Source organism: Marmota monax, unplaced genomic scaffold (assembly GCF_021218885.2).
Source record: "Marmota monax isolate L192 unplaced genomic scaffold, Marmota_monax_Labrador192_F-V1.1 WCK01_AAM20220418_F8-fsc00117, whole genome shotgun sequence".
NCBI classification, from domain to species: domain Eukaryota; kingdom Metazoa; phylum Chordata; class Mammalia; order Rodentia; family Sciuridae; genus Marmota; species Marmota monax.
In genome coordinates this window covers 2,527,034-2,547,539 of record NW_026693023.1, presented here as the reverse complement: position 1 = coordinate 2,547,539, position 20,506 = coordinate 2,527,034, and the positions used below count along the sequence as shown (strand labels likewise).

The 20,506-nt window shown below is 33.7% G+C and overlaps 1 protein-coding gene across 8 annotated transcripts in view; it reads right to left on the bottom strand.

The window, feature by feature from the left end:
• Nucleotides 1-20,506, bottom strand: part of Nrg1 (neuregulin 1) — a 207,646-nt gene that overhangs the window by 148,749 nt on the left and 38,391 nt on the right. For 6 of the 8 annotated variants that reach the window (XM_046453300.2, XM_058582314.1, XM_046453301.2 and 3 more), the window contains exons 2-4: nucleotides 17,146-17,323; nucleotides 7,728-7,849; nucleotides 135-185 (exon numbers count right to left, since the gene is read on the bottom strand). In XM_046453300.2, coding sequence (XP_046309256.1) covers nucleotides 135-185; nucleotides 7,728-7,849; nucleotides 17,146-17,323 — 351 coding nt within the window. The remainder of the gene's footprint in view (nucleotides 1-134; nucleotides 186-7,727; nucleotides 7,850-17,145; nucleotides 17,324-20,506) is intronic. The other 2 variants (XM_058582315.1, XM_058582316.1) reach the window with 1 other exon arrangement.

Below are 20,506 nucleotides of genomic sequence, written 5' to 3'. Positions count from 1 at the left end.
AACAGCTGATAAGAGAAAATAAGAGAAAACAGCTGAAATTTGGATGCAGAAAGGGTTCTGATTAGTAGAAGGAACAGCCAGCAGTTAGGTCTGTCATTCTTGTTAGTAAAGCTTGCCAGGCTTATTCTCCTTACCTGAAGACACATATGTTCTTTCAGTTGAGGCTGGCATGCCAGTGATGATCTCTGCAAAAAAGAAAAGGTGATAGGATATTACGATGTACAATCAGGAGGCTGGGAGCCAGGACCACAGCCTGCCTTCATACTGCAAATAAGTATCGAGGAAGGAGATATTGCAAAGGGGTCAAGAAAGTCCTCACTTCAGCCTTACAGAGAGTGAGAAATGCAAAAACAGACAATCTAAATGAACAATTCTTCCTTCTTGGGCCAAAAGCATGAGACTAACTATACTAGAATAATTAGGAAGAATTCACTACACTTCTGGGGTCAATGAGGAAGAACATAGACCAAAGAGGCAGTGAGTTCTCAGAAAGTAAAGGAGCAACAGGGAAGCCAAGAAAGTCAAAGCTATGTTATCAGAATTTTTATGTTATAGATCTTTGAAAAAATATACTTTTGTTCAAAAATAAGAACAAGCAATGCTTCTAGTTCGCATTGGTGAAAAAAGTCAAGTTCCAGCAGGGAGCTCTAGTTAAAATTGACAATTTTAAGACTACCTGGAGCAGGATATAGAGGAAGCAGGCAGCACCCACTTAAAAGAATTGAAGGAAGAACCTGCACACTCAGGACACACTATTATCCGGAGATTTGTGGTGGTCTTGTTCAAGACATTGAACTTGTGTTCCTTCTGTTTTTGTGATGGGACAAAAGGTGGCTACATCATCTAATTCTGTATTCAGTCCTTCTAAAAATGACTACTACTATACAAAAATGACTAGATCCGACTGAAAATCCTAAGGAGGTCATTCATGCTATCAGTTTAGGTCTGAATTAATGCACTGTTAATTATGGAGTTAGATAAGTTTATTGTCAGTATAATCATCTTTAAATCTAGATATGACTATTTAGGGTTTACAGGACTAGACTTCTCTAGTGAGAAAGAGAAATCAATGTAAACGTCAATATTTCTTCAACAGATGAAATTCTCTAGGGACAAAAGTTTTTGCAGAATTGAAAGGAAAGAGAAAGTCACGTGAGATTCAGAAGGGATGCTTAAATATCAAGTTAATTATGAATAAGACCAGAAATGTACCTTTAGTAAGACCAAATGTGTCTTACTGGTGCAAATTAAGTGAGGATGGGCCTCCTTTATCAAGGATTAAGAGGACAAACCATACAAAGAGTAATACTGTCATCAAGATATCAAAGATGTATACATCAGTTCTTAAATCCACTAAAAATGGTACAAAGTGAAAATAATTCATATGCAAGTATGTACTACATCCTTGGGACTTTCTCAAGAAGTAGGCATTAAAGAGAATATTTTGAGCTGATAATATGGATACTGGTTTCTGAAGCAGCCACAAGTATCTCTCTTGAGTTGGGCTGTAGATAATGAAATTGCTCTTCTTGGAGAAAATGTAATAAGAAACGTTTATTTAAGCTTCACAGTATATATCCTCTTTAGCAATACCTAGAAGAAGCTCCATGTTTCCAAACAATGTGCCCCCATTAAGAGAGAAGCCTCCTCATTTTGCCCTTCAGACTGTATCAAGGTCATGACAACCAGATTGATGTAGGGAACTCAAGACGCACAACAAGGGGTGAGCAAACTCTAAATCCCAAGCTCCAACTCAGATATCAAGACTCCCCTCAAATTGATTTTTTAATTGTTTACAAAATAATTAGTTGTCTACTGTGACCTTCCAAGGGAGAAGAAAAAAAAAGTTTTTCTATCACTGGCAAAAAAAAAAAGACCTCAGAGTAGAGGAAAGTTTAACCATACATTTCCTTTTTTAATTGAATGCTGCATAAAAAATACCAGAACAGGAGGCTACTATAATGATGCATGTACACAGAGACAATTTAAAATAACCTCCCTTCCTAAAATTAGACATTTATCCCAGAGACCTCAAAAATATCTTTAGTGATTATGGTCTCAAATGAAAACTTTCTAAATTTATCTTAGGGGGAATACAGCTTAGAAATTAACATGTACTTCTAAATGAAAGTCTTCATTTGAAAAAGAAATTTGCCAATAAGAATCCTTAATCTTTTTATTAAAACCACTGAGCAAGCACTTTGTGTGTGCTATGGGCAAAATTCATAAATTTATAAAACCATCTTCTGTTATAATTTTAAAATAATTATAATAAATAATTTATAATATAAATTTGAAAATAATTTCATACTATATTTATGGACTTCTAAAAAAATTTTAAGTCTTGAAATTTCCCTGATGATTATTTAAGCAATATGTTTTCCAACAGTAATTTGGTATATTAAATTTGTTAATTTACTAAAGGACACCCCCTTCATTAGAGTAAATTAATGAGGATTCAGGATCATCAGGAACTGAATAATACTGAGCAATTTATGCCAAGTAGACAAGGAAACACAAGGAACATTAGTGTATTTGTAATATTTCAGTTTTTTAAATAAAGTGGATCTGTTCTCAAGGAACTGTTGCAGTGTCTGGGAAGGAATTTTTTTAATTATTATAAATGCATGACTTGTCTGAGATTTCACCATAAGCATAATATACTAAACATAACTATTTACCAACACACACACACACACACACGTATGCAAACATACATGATGTGTCTGTATTTGTTTCAACATTCACTTGTGTGTCTCTTTGTTTTCTAAAATTATAAACCAACTATTCATACAAATATTTGATACAGTGACTCTTTTTAAAGATTAACAAAGTAGGCACATTTATTTATTAGTACTAGTAAATATGACTTCAAGCACATCTTTTGAGCATTTGAATTCTTGCTTATAATGAGTGTTTACTCTAAAGTAACCGAGAACTTTCAAAATTAATAATAATATAGAAACATGATGGATACTATATACCATCTACCCTATTCTATTCATATTGCCCTTGCTTATTAGCTTCCACAGGCATCCGAAATGATATAACACATGTGGAGACTGCTATACACATTATAAAACGTATTATGTGTTTTTCAGCACAACTTTGATTGTTCACTAATAGCATGGCATTTCTAAAAACATTGTCAATTGAGGGGGCCAAACCTATTACCTGCATGAGCCAAATCTGTAAGGCACCAATCGATAATTTAATCAAATTTTATAAAAATAATGTTTTTCTATTCTTTTCAAGTAAAAGAGCTATTTTATTGCCAGAGCTCAAATTGCTCCTGTGGGATCCTGAATCTCACTAAAATTATTTTTCTCCTGATTAAAAAGGAAAACATAAGAGATGGCTGAGTAGTTGTATATTCTCCTGTGTTAATCTTTGAAAAGAGAGCATTACTTAATTAATTTGAAAACCGGTTAAGTCTATTATTCTCTTCCCTATTCTAATACCCAGGAGTTTTCATAGAGCTTGTTAGCTAAGAATTAATTGCTAAATGAAGGTTTCCTATAGAAAGACCAAGCTAGATAAAGTACAGATAAAAATGAAAATAAAGTATATGAGCTGTGAAATACGGTATGTGGCATTCTCAGTTGCCAAATATGAATTTATGAAAGGAATATACTTGTAATTCATCAGATAATGACTGCTACATATGAGGTCCTTCTTTATATAAAAATTCAATGTTAAATAATCCTCAAAGTAATCGGCATTTTGCTTAGGTTTATAGGTCTACAATGGCAAATTCTGTTTTCCAATTCCAAATGGAAGTTAAAAGGCATTGAAAAAGGCAGAAAACATAAATTTCTAAATTGTTTCTTAGCAAAATGATTGACTCTGTGTACTTTTCTCAATGCTTGAAAATAGTGGTCTCTGTTAGTCAAGTGCATAAAAATTTACATGGACTTTCTAAAATTTTTTATCATTTCATTTACACCCATTTGTTAATCTAAGTAGATCTAAACAATAACTTTCAGTGCAGAAAATATTTATGATCTCAACTAATTTTAGTCTAATAACTATTGTAGTTGTCTTACTTGGATTAAACAGAGTGCCAAATAGCTTACTCTTTGGGGAAGAAAGCAAAGATCTTCTGATGAATATCTCCCCACACCCCACCCATCTGTCTTAGAATCATGCATCAAAAGTAATTTGAAATATTTTAGTCTAAAAAAGGTACTATGTGAAAATTTAAGTAAATTAAAAGCAATCCTTTATATATGGAGGTATAAACATAATTATCAGAGTGTAGCAACATACCAGGATCATTCATCAAAGCGACCTGTATAGAAATCTTCTAATCATAGCCATGTACTCTTGGAAGAAATATGTTATAGGTGAGTACAGAACATAAAGTAAAATTATATTTCTCTCTTCAAATTTTTCTCAGAGACCTAGAGATATGGGGATATGCTGACACAAAAGTTGTACATCTGAGCACCAGTGACTCAAAACCCAGCTGAGATTCCTTTAATAATCAGCCATGAATTGAATATAGTAAAATCACAGATAGCAGTGAAGGAGGATGTAGGATCCTGATACTTAAATCTTTCACTTACAGTTACACTATACCTAAGCCCCTGGGGTATAGGGTATCTACCAACACATACAATAACCAGTCCTTATCAATCTTGGTGCCTGTGAAGACACAGATCTTGTTGGGCAGCCTGCTTCACCACCCATCCTCTGAAGGTAGGGTATTTCTGAGCAGCCACATTTCTGTCTTCTCTCTTCCTTGGTGAGCAGAAGTAGATATCTAACCAGGGGAAAATGATTTGCAAGTTCTCTCAGTCTTCTGGTAAAGTAAAATATGATAAACCCTGATAATCAGATTCTGGTTAAGGAGAATTTGATTGGGGAACCCAGAAAGCCATCATACAGTAGGAGTTAAAGGAAGCCTTAAATAGAGCTGAGGAGAATATGGCCATGTGGGATCATCAGCAGGTCAAAGTTTTGAATTTTTAGAAAGCATACTGAAATCAGGAGCAGTTATAAGTCATGGGAAATCTCAGGTACTTTTAAGGTAGAGGCTCTCAGAGATGCCACAAGTACAATTCCATCTCACTGAGTTCCAGTTTGTATGAAGTTCCACTTCTTCCCCATAGAATCTCTCTATTTCCTTTGACTCACCCCATTTCTTCAGTTCTGTTCTTCACAAGTAAAAGAATCTGCTTAAATATTTGCACATATACATTCAGATATTGAGTGAACTTCATTATACAAGGAATTGAAGAAACCTGGGTTCGTGTCTCATTTTGTTATTAAATATATTTGTGATTCTAAACAATTCTGTTTTTTATTCTAAATCTCCCATGTCTTTTTAAATACAATGAGAGGGTTGGATAAGGATGATCTATTCCTCACATGCCAACAAGACCACAGTGCACTGTCATCAAGATTCTTCACTCCCCTCATTCAGATGTTTGAAAATCAATAGAAAATATTCCTGAAAGAACTTTAGTTGTTTGTCTGAAAATAATTTGCTTACAAATTTTATGAATTTCTCTTAATTCTTGTCAGGTTATAAAAAAAGATTCATTATCAAAAACACTCTTTCAAAAAATTTTTAAATTAAAAAAAAACACTTATTTCATTTATCTATTATAATTTGTGGAAATTACATATTCAAGTTTGAGCACTAAACCAAGGCCTGAAAGAGTTAATATACAAAAATGAACTGGATGTCTGTGCTATGTGAGAATAGTAAAAAGTCATATTATCAAACATTTAGTACACAAAAATTAATTTTAAAAAACTCTACAGGCTTTGGCCAGGAATAATATACTGGTAAATAATTCATTGCTTAATCCTTTAAATCAGAAACCATGAAATAATCACTACGTAAATACTTAGTGAGACTATGATACTAACTATAGTTTTATTCTATTTTCTGGAACTGCATAGTTTGCATAGTTACACAAATCTAATCCAAAGGTCAAAAATAATAATCCAATAGCATTTATTACTGAATCAAGCAAGTATCAAACTGAGGACAAGCTTCAAAACATGGCATATGAGAAGTAAAGAATGATGCACTGGCTGGGCACAGTGGTGCATGCCTGTGATCCCAGTGGTTCAGGAGGCTGAGGCAGGAGAATCGCGAGTTCAAAGACAGCCTCAGCAAAAGGGAGGTGCTAAGCAACTAAGTTAGACCCTATCACTATATAAAAATACAACATAGGGCTGGGGATGTGGCTCAGTGGTCAAGTACTCCTGAGTTCAATCCCTGGTACCCTCTCCCAAAAAGAATAATGCACTGGAATTGATTTTTAAATTAGTTTCATATAGCATCATATAAAATCCATGTGGGGTAAATTAATACTAGCAAAATGCTATGCATTAGTTAAAAAAGTAAAACAATTTTATATATGTCCATATAAAGTTTAAATGGCTGTTACAATTTAACTACCATAAGCACTACTCCTAAAAATAGTAATGGGTTCTTTTCATGGTTCTTTACTCTCTGTGGAGGGAGTACATTTACAATGAAAATAACAAACTTTGATTACACTGCTACAGAACAGTTCATTGGGAAGTCCACAGAGAACAAGACATTAACCTGGATTTTCCCAACCCTGTTCCATATTTTTATCTCACTCCCCTCTCCCTATCCTATTACATCACATATGGATGAAGTGACAGAAACTACATCAGGACCCTATGGAGTTAACCAGAAGTTATTTACTTTTTCTGTGCTGACCTGGTTTTTTTTTACCTTATCACTTTAAGAGACCATGTCCTTGCAAAGAACATTCTCCCCCATCTTCTACCAAGAAGTAATGCAATTAGGCTTGGCTTTATAAAGTTGACAAGAACTTATAAGGGCAATCATTAACTGCCATAATTAAAAAATAACATTTGATTATTCCAAGAGATTTAAATAAGCATTTCTAGGTCACCAATAGCTCCTACAGATATCTCTATTGAATTGTGGAGTATTGGGGGTTTAATGAAACAGAGAGACACTAGCTATGGATCTTTTACTTTCCTATACAACTCAGAGAAGTTGTCAGAGGGCAGGTGGATCTTTCTACCTCTAAGTCTTTCATTTCTTTAACAAATATCCCCTGGCACTGTTTTGAAGAAAAATGAATGAGAAGCCTATACATAGTAGGAAATTCACTACCTCTAAGATTTTCCTACTGTCAAAATTAATAGGCCCTAAAAAATTAATAGGCCTAACTTGCTGCTTAACTTGATACTATCTAGAGCCAAAAGTAATCACTTAAGAAAATATATAAAGGAACATAAAAATTCCCAGGACTGTGTATGTATATGTGTGTATACATACATGTAAACATGTATATACACAGAGTTATACAGACAATATAGGCATGTCATATATATCTACGTATACATATATAATACGCATATCTTCTTTCTGTGTGTATTTGTGTGTCTGATAGATCCAAAGACTGGACTGCCCTTTCTAAACAGCTTAAATGGGACAGTACAATCTCCTTCTCTTAACAACATAAGTCTCTCCACAATTCATAACCTATTCAAAACCTTTAAAAAAATCTATGTAAGTCCATATCATTTCACGAAGTGAAGAGCTATAGGAAGGAAGCCACAAGATGCCTGAATGTTGATTTTCTTTCCAACTTTTCTCTTTGTTCACAATGAGATTTAACCCACCACTTTACCATAAGTCTTACCACATATCTTGATTACTCCTCTTACACATTGGGAAACAAAATACAGCAGGTATCTCTTACCATTTGAGTCAACAATGGTGATATTGGCAGAGGCACTGTCATTTCCTAATTTGCTGATCACTTTGCACATATATTCTCCAGAATCAGCCAGTGATGCTTTGTTAATTCGAAGTTCTGACTTCCTACAAGATCAGGACCAAAGTGGTATAAGTATATAGCACAGAAATCTAGTAAATACTAAAATAAATATATATATATCTGTAGTTTCAGAGTTTACAAACTCCTCCTCCCCACCCTACATATATCATGTTAAAACACAACTTACATCAATTTGATTGCATGATTGACCCAGAGTAAAAGTGAGATAAATCACATTTAAGTTATACCACGGATATAATCTTATCACATGTACCAGTATTTTAAAGGAGGCCTTTCTAATTTTTCTTTCTATTCCTCTACCTCTACTACTACCACATTATGCCTTAGATGTTAGAGTTCAATTCATAAATTTTCATTCCTTCCTGCATCTAAATGTCACCAGCCACAAGGGAAGAGAGAGAAGTGTAAAATCATTTCTTACAAGTCTGGTAAGGTCAGACATTTAAGGAACACTAGAATAGGTAAAAATGCTCTGTGCTTCTCAGTAGAGTAACATCAGGAATAATGTTAATTTTGAATGAAGAGGATTTTTCATTTCCAAAAGAAAGGGAATCTGTCTTTCCTTAAGATTATCATAGCTAGAAGCATAGTACCACATGAATGTTTCTTAATGCTGGAATAAATATTCATGCAACAATAGCACATACTTTTACAAAAGTCTGAATATTAAAATCAATATTCACCATTTTGAACATGGGCAGCACTGTGATTTCCATTTTTCTGTTTTACTGTTGCACACAGACTGCAATTTAAGGACATAAAAATTCAGAACTACTAGGATTGGCTCAGAGTTTACAAAAACCTTTTCAAAGCATCTCAAGCATCTTTCTATGCTCTGGCCAGGTAACTGTGACTTCCTGGGCTGTTGAAAGGAAGACAATAGGGAGAAAAGGAGGGAGAAAGGAAAGACAGCAATCTTTCTGGTTGATTTTTTTTTTACTCTGCTAGTTGTTTAGTAATTTTTTTCTGGTCTTGTAGACACATAGTTAATTATTAACCAGGTATACTCAATTATTCCAAATTTAATTCCTCCTCTTCTCCAGCTTATCAAATTGAATTGCCCAAAGATCTACATGTAAGCCTTACGGTCTTCCATCTCGGTGCTTTGAGTTGGGTCCTTTCTTCCTCCTGCAATGGGGGCCCTGCATTTTTACCCATCAAACTCTTAGTTGACCTAGAAGGACTATCTCCAGTACCAACTGTCATCAAGTCTTTCATGATTATGCATCTAGAGCTACTCCCCTCTAGATTCTGACAGCCTAAGCACCTCTCTTAGTCTTTAATAATAATAATAATAGTAATAATAATAATAATAATAATAAACAGTTCTTTCAGTAGGTCTTATCTATATACCTAGTACATAAAAGTCAGAGGGGGGAGTGGTAACTTAAATGTATTGGTATTCTCAGATCATACATCCTTGCTTTGTCTTTGGGATGTCCTCAAACATTATTGGATGAATGTGTGAATAAAGGAAGAAAATATTTGGCTATTCCTACTTATGCACTCCTCAGGACCTAAAATTCCTCATGTAGGTGACAGGAAGAGAAGATTCAATGTTAAGAGGCTGAGACTGTCTTAGTGGTCCAGACCAATGACAGCAATGGATTGAACCAACATGTTGACTGAAAAACTACACTCACTAGTCATGATTCACAAGGAAGTCAACAGGCAAATTTGAGGATAAATACATAAACAAATCAAACAGTTCTATACTCAAAAAATTGGAAAAATATTAAAGAAAAACAAGCTTTTTTTTTCCTTTTTCTCATTTCTATAGGGTTTCTTACAGTCTTTAATATACTAATGTGTGTTAGTATATTATTATATTGTACATCTGACAGTCTAAAAATAGGATACGTTATTTCATTTCTCCCAAATTATTTGACCATGGGATCCTTTTCACTCACATAAAACACCTTTAATGTTAATAATAATGTTTAATATTAATACTTAATGTTATTATTTTCAGAAAAAATGGTCCATAGAAAAAAGCTGGCAAAAAAGTGGATCTAATACAATAGTACCCTTGTTTATCTATGAAATGGAACTACCAATGGCCATTTAAGAATATTCACACATTAATCAGAGAGCTTACAAATAGTAAAGTTTCCCTAAAGTATATTCCTCTAAACCAAAATAGGCTGTTTTTATGGCAAGTGTCCCGACAATAAAAATTTAATACTCAAAATACAACATATTAGTATATCACTGTGAGAGGTTCTGAAATCTTCCAAGCCTGGTTTTAGAGTATTCAAATATAAAGATTTTAATGGATTATCAGCTTTTCATACACTTGGCTCATTCAGGACAATTTTCTTTCATGACAGGATTCTTTGAAAGATAAAGAGGAAAAAAGGGCTAACTGTTTAAAACCATTAACAATAGATAAAGCCAGAAGACTATTAGAGTGGGAAATAACACCCTAATCTTCAACACAAGAGAAAGAATAAATTACTAAAATAAGAAGATGGTTACTTTTCTTGTTAAGTCCCAAAATTCTGAGATAAGATTATTACAAAAGCATCCAAAGAATCCACAAAAACCAAGAACAGCCCTTCTTTCCATTTATATAAATCTAAGAACAATCTTAAATTTGAATGTAAAAACCTTTTTCTTGACCCTAGCAATTTAACTATTGAACTGGATAAAACCGAAGGATCATGGTAATCAAATTTATAGTTAACATAAGCTTAAAAAGATAGCTCTAAAATAAAAATTCTCCTAATAGGCCTAGGCAGTGCTTCCTGGAATACCAACACAAGTAATATAATCAAATGCTATGCTTGAAAGAAAGGGAACAAGAAAAAAAGAAAAAGACTTTTTTTTCCTGCTCAAATAAATACTGCATTAAAGAAAGCTAAAGGGGCTTAAAAAAAACCAGTACTTCTCTGTAGTTTTTATGCAAACGTGTAATGTGAATTTTTAAAGTCAGCATCACAGGTAGCCATGGAATCATTTCGGTAGAGAATCTTTTCAGGAGTTCTAGGGCAGAATGTCAAGATTCAATTTAATCGCAAAACAGATACATTCAGATTCAAAAGTCAGTGATCCAGGCATGGTGGCACATGTCTGTAATCCTAGTGACTTGGAAGGCTAAGGTAGGAGGATTATGAGTTCAAACCCAGCCTCAGCAACTTAGAGAGGCCCTAAGCAACTCAGTGAGACCCTATCTCTAATAAAAAAAAATAAAATAAAAAATAGCTGGGAATGTTGCTCAGAGGTTAAGCATCCCTGGTACCAGAAAAAAGAAAGCAGTGGGTAGAAGTGGTAGAAATATGAAAGGGGAAAGAAATGCACTGGCTACAATATACAGAGCAAAATTTTTTTTCAAGTAGCAATATATTTAACATTAAGCCATTTATTTACAAAAATATTTTTCAAATAAGAAAGAGGAAGAAAAAAAGAAACTTATGCACCCGTGAATCACATTAATATTAAACCAGAGCATAAATGAAATTTGATTCAAGGCCAATACACTGACCACTGGCTGGATCACTTCTAGAATACTGAACTATTTTTTTAGAGTGACATTTATTGAGAAATATCATTAAATGCAGGACTTTAAATGATTGTGATCAGACTTCAATAGGGACTAGAGATCTAAACAACAGAGAGGATTCTATTAAAGAAACAAGGTTCCATTGGCAAGCAATTATGAATGAAGCATGAGTAGCTAGTTAAATATATTTCATGACTGTCATCCAGAAAAAGCAATCACTTGGGGTTGATAAGTCTTACAGAAAAAGGACCTAAGATAGAACTAAACCTTACAGGAAAAAGAAGACATGTTTTGGGTGAGATTATAAGGAAGAATAATAGGAAGGACTTTTTAAGCAGTGAGAAACAGATAGGGTATCTTGTCAAAGAGTTAGGTTTTCTTGTTGGAAAGATTCAAGTCTGGAGAGCCATCGGCCAAGCATACTCTGACAAGAATATCTCTACGCAGAGAAAGATTAAATTAGATCAGTGGTTTCAACTATTTTTGCAACAAAATCCTGCTTAAAATGAAAGCTTAAATCAAAGTCTCATATTCAAGAACATTATAGAAAAAAAGTATTCAGGTAAAAGTGATGGCAATCCTTTTTGCAATTCAATAGAAATTTAGAATTCTCCAAGGACACAAATGGAAAATCAATGATCTAGATGATCATTACAATCCTTCTGAACTGTAAGGATTCATTTTAACTATGATTCTTCAATACTCATATCCTATAGTAGGGACATAATGCCATAAGAAAGTAGAAATTACCAAACCTCTCTTGAAAATTGTAACTTGCACCAATTTCTAAGGCTTTTAAAAGTATGAATACAGCCCCCTTATATTTCTTCAACAGGCTGCCACATATTGTCCATGGAAGGTTAATTTGGAAAAAATATTGCAATCCCTTCAAACATAAAGGTAACTTTTTGCTCTTTCATTTATGAGTTTTCTAGGGTCTAAAAGTTTGTGTGTCAATGAGTTTCCAAACTCTGAAAGTATTCAATGAGTTAATAATTATTTAATGTAAAATGTTTAAAGTAATGCTTGCAATTATGTAAGCTCCAAATAAGTGTCAAGTACAATAATAAAAATTCTACACTCCTGAAATATTTGCATTTTTATAATAAGTGATCAATTCAAGGTTCCAATAGCTATTATCACGTTTTTCTAATTTAGCTTGATTCTTCCCCCATAATTTAAAGGGTAAGGCAACTTAAACACACATAGGAAGCAGGTTCTCGGTTTGTACAAAGAAGCAGGTTCTTGGATTGTACAATTCAATTCTTCTGATGATGGAGGAGTTATACACACTTTGCATGTGTCTGTATATTCAATACTGCTTCAGATACTGTCCATCTGTTAAATCACGAGGACACAGAAGGGGAATAGGCACTTCTTAGGCAACAGAATCAGGCAGTGTGCCAAATGCCTCACATAAATGGTCACTGAGTATATAAGAGACTACCTTACAGATAAAGTTCAAGTGGACTGCCAGAGCTGCTCAGCTAATAAGAACAGGAAATGTGTATAATCTTTATCCATATAGAACCAGAAACAATAACTGCAACCACTGACAGCAGAAATAACTCAATTTCCCCAATATTTTTTAAAAATGAGCAAATTAATTAAAGCCAATTTTAAGCAAGATTAAAATATGAAAGAGCTGAAATAAAGAGCTGAGAGAAAATTAAGGACATTCAAGAACGTATGAAACGCACAAACTTAAGAATTCAGCCTTTCAGAAGGCAAATATAGAAGAGATATTTAAATACAGTGAAGTCTGACAGCTCCAAAGCTCTTCAACCATTTTTCAAAAATGATTAAAATCATCCACCAAGCAAGGAAAACAAGAACAAAGGGATCAGCAGACACATAACACAAGGCAGTTTCCAATTTCTTTTAATTGGTCCCACACATTGCTTAGCCAAATAAAACAAACAAAGGCTCAACTGTGAATTCAAAAATCATAGGAAGAACATGTAGGAATGTAGTTTATTAGCAGGAACAGGGGTACAAAGAGGAATAAGATCTTATACAATAATAAAATTGCATATGGATGTGAAATATTTTCATAGAACTAAGAAATTAAAAGAAAATTCTGGCTATGTGTGATCTAGATTATAAAATCAAGAGGGGGACCTACACTAGGGAGAATCAATGTTTCATTTAAATAAAGACATCCCAGAGAAATCCTAAAACTTCAAACTAAAATTCACCTCTGCTCAGTTGATCACAGCCTAAGATAAAGTTTAAGCAAGTAACTAACTAACCCACTGCAAAATATTAACAGCCTGAATCTTAGTAACAAAAACATATTGACATATAGATGAACCTGAAAAATAATAATTTTTATTAAGACACTAGCTGCTATGGTCTGGAAATGCGGTATCCCCTCACCTCACAAAAGCTTATGTTAAAAAATGCAGGAATGTTCAGATGCAAAATTATTAGATTATGAGAGCTGTAACACCATCAATGGATTAATGCATTTAATTGATTAATGCTTTGAATGGACTACTGGCTATTAACTGTAGGTAGGGCATGGATGGGGGAAGTGGTTCACTGTAAGCCTGCCTTTGGAGATTACATATCTTGTCCCTGGATCCCCAAGGGCTCTCTGTCTCTGCTGTAATGAGCTGAGCAGCTTTTCTCCCCCATATCTTTTTTTCATGACGTTCTACCTCATCTTAGGCCCAAAGCAATGGAGTTGACTATCCTTGAAACAAACCTCTGAAACTGTTTCCCTCCTTTAAATTTTCTTGTCAGGTATTTTGGTCACAGTAACAAAAGCTGAATAATCCATTACCCTAAGCCTGAGTGTTTACCAAGTCTGTTATTCTAATTTTATATGATAAAATCATAAGTAGTTATGAAATGGCATGAGCCTGAGAGTCATACATATTTCAAATAAAGTTAAACTATTCATTACCATTATAATCTATAGGAAGAAACTAACTTCCTTCATTCTTGGGATATTAATTATTTTTAAAAATCATTATAATCATAATAGTATTTATTCTACTTATATTTATGGGATAAACTGAAATAATAGAGAACTTGCAAAAATTAATTAAATGTAGGAAAATGCAAGATTCTTGCTGCCCAAGAAAAGCACTATAATTCAGTTGGATCCTTTTACTTGACAAAGAAAGACAACACTATTTTTTTAACAAAGAGAAAACTCTAGAAAAAAAATATTTAATTCTGAAAATTGATAAGCTTATCACTTACTAACCAGCTGCCCACTTTACACAAAATATGCCTTATTTTTAGATCCAATATGTTTAATGTTTTGCCAAAAGTAATTTAGTCACATATCTTGAATAAATTTTCCCCATTTAATACTTTCTAGCAAAGCTATTATTCTTAAAGAAATAATTTCTAAATTTTGTCCTTTTTGGTATCATGGGATTTTGTTGATATGAAGACAGTCATCTTAGCTGTCTGAATCTATAAAGTCAATAAAAAATGCTTTTCTGAATATTAGTGATTCTTTTATGTTATCCAAGCCATGTAACAAACAACCTCTTTAAGTATCCACATATCCTTTCAAAAGCACATTCATGTCAGTTCACTTTTTCTTTATCTCTCTCTCTCTCTCTTTTCTTTTTTACATTGTTTACCCAACTTCATTTGCTTCTATCCCAAAGTCATCACATGGAATATTTGCAGTCTTCAGAAGCTTGCTTCTACTCCTTCAGCCAACTCAACCTCTTCTCCCTTCCTCCTCCCCAGCTCTAACACTATGTTCCTGCACAGGATCTGGAATTCCTGTTTAATATAGGACCGAACTAGAAAAATCTCTCTACAATTTTATGTCTGCCTGGCCATTGCAATAATGCTCTATACCTCTTCAATTTCTCTACATCCCTGGCATAAAGTCTTTCATGAGCAATTAAATATTACTGATATCACTCCACAACCTCAGGGCAATAAATGAGATATTACCATTCATGTATAGAAAACTTCTTTTCTTACTAATCTGATGAAAAACCAAATCCCAAAATCTATTTAACCCTGTATCCAGAAGTATGTTTTTGTCTTGTGAACATTTTCCATAAGAATCAACCATATCTTTTCAATTCATTCACTCTATCTATTCTTCTTACATACACATATTATTAAACAAGGACAGTCTCCAATTTTAAACAATGAAGGTGGCACTAAGGAATTCAAGAAGTAGATGCATGTTCTAATTGAGGTGTCTGTTAGTTGTGTGATTTGAAGAAATTCCCTAATCTGCAAAATTAGAGTTATTATGGGCTAATTGTACAACTGTTGCATCTTTAAATGTTGTTTAAAAGTAAGATTATGTAAAAAAGCACCATCTCTCCTCATAGAATTATATTTTGTGTCTCTGAAGTACCAACTGCTGCAGAAAGTGATACCCACCCTTACTGTCACTCTGTTATACTTTCAAATCAACAGATCCTGCTGACATGACTAATAACAAGAGTAAGCAATGTAGATAATTAAACCATTGGAATTAGGAAAAATCCCTAATAACGATTATCAGAGCACTTAAACTCTTTGATAAGATTCAATTAAATTCATATTACAATCACTTTGTTCTCACTTGCTCATAAATGTGTGACAACTTTTTGATAGACATCCTATAAAATCAAAGGATAGGAGGAGACCCTTCTACTGTTACTTCTGTTATCACACCTAGTGTTTCACTGGAGCCCTCTGAGGTGTGAAGAAAACACCTCTGTGCTTGGAACCATTTGGGAATAGTGACGTGATCAGGCTCACAAAAATTAATATTTCTCTTTGAAAGATTACTTGGTGATCATACTTTTTTCTTTTCTTTTTCTCTGATGGGTCATCCTGATTAAAGAACTGTTTAAGAGCAAAAATCCAGCATACTTACCTCTCCCCTAATTTCAAAACATAGTTTGATTCTAGAGGAAATAATTCTTAAATACGGCAATAAATTAAAATGAAGAATGCAGGGATAATAAAGGAGTCAGGCACAGTGGTACACACCTTTAATCCTAGCAGCTCTAGAAGGCTGAGCAACTAGGAGGCCTCAGCAACTTAGCGAGGCCCTAAGCAACTTAGCAAGACCCTGTCTCTAAATAAAATATAAAAAAGGGCTGGGGATGTTGCTCAGTGGTTAAGCACCCCTGAGTTCAATGCCCACTATAAAAAAATAAATAAATAAATTTTTTTAAAAAGACCATCATTTTGGAGCAGATACAGAATATCAAGTTTTCACAGGAATCTGACTGAGCTCTTCCAAATTATGAATGTCCTCAAAAACGCAGGAAAATGCAAGATTCTTGATGCCCAAGAAAAGCACTATAATTTTCATGTAGTTTAACAGGATTGTTGATTAAAAATTCTAACCAGATACAACTTCATGTATTAACTCCTTCCTTGAAAACAGTTCAAATTCAATAGATTACATCCCAATGCTCTCCCTAAATCCCGGTACTCGTTGAACTTTATAATGAAGTTGGGATTTTATTGTGTAAGGCACTGTTACTCTAAAGAGCATTTGTATTATTTGAAAGAAATTAGATTTTAGATTTGTAACTATTACAGCAGCTGCCGAGAAGAAGCTGTCTTCTTTCTTACTTTTCATTCACCCCCCCACTTCCTATAGTTCTTTTTCCATTCATCTTTTCCTTGCTTCATTCAAAGTTGTAAAACTCAGAAACTCCAAACTCTTTTCCATGTGATATCACAATTTCTGGTCACTATATAATGAAAAATCTTCATGTATTGTATGTCATAGCTTTTGATATTAAATGTATTTATTAGAGTCTAAGTTTCTTTTTTAATCATCCTATTGCTAGATGTAGACTCTGATATTTGTATGATACTCACCCTGGCTTTTTTTGTATCTTGATGTTTTGTGGTTTGTTTTTTCGGTTTAACTCATTCCCATTCTTGAACCATTTGAACTTTAGAGAGGAGTATTCTGAACTGGTTTCACAACGAAGCACTAACTTGGAGCCTGCAACTGACTCCTGGCTTTTCATCTCTTTCAGTCGGGGAGGCAAGGCTGAAAAAGAAAAGAAAAAAGGATGATCATCAAGTAATCTTTCAAAGACAGACATTTTTTAGTGAGCCTGATCAAGTCACTATTCCCAAAGATTTTACTAAGAGAAAAAAAAAAATTAAAGACAGGTGAGTGAAAATGGGTCTCAACTTGGAGAAAAAAACAAAACGTCTAAATAAAAGATAGGAAAGAGAGAGAAACAGAGTTATAAACTTATAAATTTATTTCTAAAAAAACTTTGGGATTATAAATTTGTAAATTTATTTCTAAAAATATTCTAGATAGTTACTTTCTCAAGCTTTACATTCTCTGATACCACTTAGAATCCTCAACATCGCTGGATAGAGTGGCTCACACTTGTGATCCCAGCTACTGGGAAGGGTGAGGTAGGAATATTGCAAGTTCAGGGACAACCTGGGAAACTTAGTGAGACTCACACCTCAAAAAAAAAAAAAAAAAAAAAAAAAAAGTAAAAAGATTTGAGAATGTAGCTCACTGGTAAAGTGCCCCTGGGTTCAATCCCTAGTATAGGAATGGTAAGTGGGAAATGAGGTCCTAAGCATTGGTAATGCCAAAGAACAAAGCCTGTGCTAGAAGAGCACATGTAACTTGGAATGATTTCCAAAGCACTTTCAAGTTCCAAGTCATAATTCACCACAGTTTTGTTAATAGATACAGGACACATCATACCCACTGTGTTTTTTTATTTTAGTATTACTATTATTATTTTTTGCAGTTGTAGATGGACAGAATGCCATTATTTTGTTTATTTTTTATATATTTCTAAGGATTGAACCCAGTGCCTCACATGTACTAGGCAAGCATTCTGCCACTGAGCTATAGCCCCAGCCCCCATACCCACTTTTTAAATTGGAAAGTTAAATTTTAGAGATCAGTATAAGTGACTAACCTATCCAGACTACAAAGTTCTTGGCTACTTGGGCTCATTTCACCAACCATCAGAGGTAGTCACAAAAAAAAAAAAAAAGAAAGAAAGAAAAAGGAAATTTATAATCATAACACCGATTTCCTTCTTCAAGAGAGAAATCCTTTGGCCATATAGGACCTACCAATAGCCATCTCAAAAACAATGAATGACATTCCAGGTGACCACCATGATTCTTCCAAACGGTTGGTTTGACTGGGTTCAGCATTTGTAAATCTTCTCAACAGAAATTGCAAATACCTAAATTGCACATTAACTTGTTGAATACTTTTACATTATTAATCTATGCCATTCTTATTTTATGCAAGAATGCTTAAAAAAATATTACCTAGGGAAATATTTTTGGACACAATATTATAATACCTGAGGTTTGTTTCAAAATGCTATGTTGTGGGGAATGACTAGGCATAAATATACAACAAAATTAACAAAAAGTTGATAATTGTGGAATATGAGCAATAAGTATATGTGGAGGTTTGATATATAATTCTGTATAGTATATCTGATTTTTTCATAATAAAATGATTAAAAAATAAAGGCACAGATGAATGGATTTCCCTCTGCATACACAATTTCACTTACTAATCAACATCACAGAAACTGAGAACTCAACAACTCTCAGTTTCTGCTGAATCTTAGAAAAGCCAACTTCAAAGTGTACTTCTGACCCAGTCCAGGAATTAACAGGAAATCCCAGAAAATAAACCCAGGTAAATGAGACTGATTCAGGGCATAATTACTCATTGGGTAAGGACCAAGACTCCAAAGACAGCAATCAAAGCCACCTTAGGCATGAACAGGAAATGGACTATCTTGCCTACTCAGGGTATTTGTTTTTCTATAACTCTGCTCTTACCGGGCAAACCCCCACAAAATGTCAGGAATAGCATAGGAGTTACAGCAAAAAACATTTGAATATTGTGACTTCTTAGCAGTATTCCTATAATTACATGTTGCCCTTCTTATTTATTTGGAGGCTAAGAGACAAGGTGGAGAAGTAGGCATTTACTGTGTCACAGTGGCACGTTACAGAAAATTTATTTCATCTGTTTTTAGCTTTCAATGCCTGATGATTATGTCTAGTGGTTTTTTTATTTGACAAATTAAAAATAAGATTTACTTTCTGAACAGAATTCATAAAAGTCTAAGATGTGGTTCATGAATCTATCTTGAACTATTTTTTTTAAGAGACTGAATTCTTATCCATCTAGAATAGTGCTTATATATGCTGGAGCTAAATGACACCAATGAAAGTGATTTATATATATTAAGAAAAACAAATTGCCTCATTTTATGTGTGGACTCAAAGAAGTAGCTTGAACTTTTCCAGTGGATTTTATATTCAACTTGAAACACAAACAAAATTCTCAAGGTTTATTTCTTTGCCTCTAAACAAAATGCCCGAAACACAGTATTTCAAATATCTTTGAATCTCAATAAGCACATGTTCCCTCATCCACTACTCCATATCTTTGCTTATCAATATCTGAACAAAAATCTATTACACTTATTTTCTCTGGTTCGTGTAAATATTTCATCAGAGTATCAGTTTGCATATCCTTTCCCTTTCCCACCTCTCTTCATTTATTTATTTATTTATTTATTTATTTATTTATGTATATTTTTTTCTCTATTAAGAATCTTGATTCAAACTGAGGGAACAATCAGAAAAATTCAAATTGAGGGATATTCCACAAAATGGGTCTAAACATTACAACTGTCAGTTACATGAATGACAAGAGAGATGGTGAGACTGACCTAGATTAAAGGAGATGAAAGAGATGAGACAAATAAATATAACATGCAACTATTGATTAGATCCTGCGTTAGGGGAAATGGCTATAAATGACATTATTGGGACTATTAGGGAAATCTAAATAAAAAATATCTTATTAAAATTCAACTTCTCAAGTGTGGCCACTAAATGTGGAAAATCTAAATAAAAAAATAGCTTATTAAAATTCAACTTCTCAAGTGTGGCCATTGCATGTAGAAGAATCTCCTGAAAAACTAAGGGGTAAAATGATGTCTTCAACTGAACTTCTGATGACTTAGAAAATAGGACATACATGCAAACATATACACTAAAACACACCCACGGAGAAATGTATAAAAGGAGCTTTGGTTTCTCTTTGTTTTCCTGTCTTTCTCATCTGGTCTTCTATTAAATAAAAGGCTTAGGCTTTCCTTGGTTTTCTTTTGGTTTTTTGTTGTTGTTCTGTTTGTGGAGGTTTTCTGGT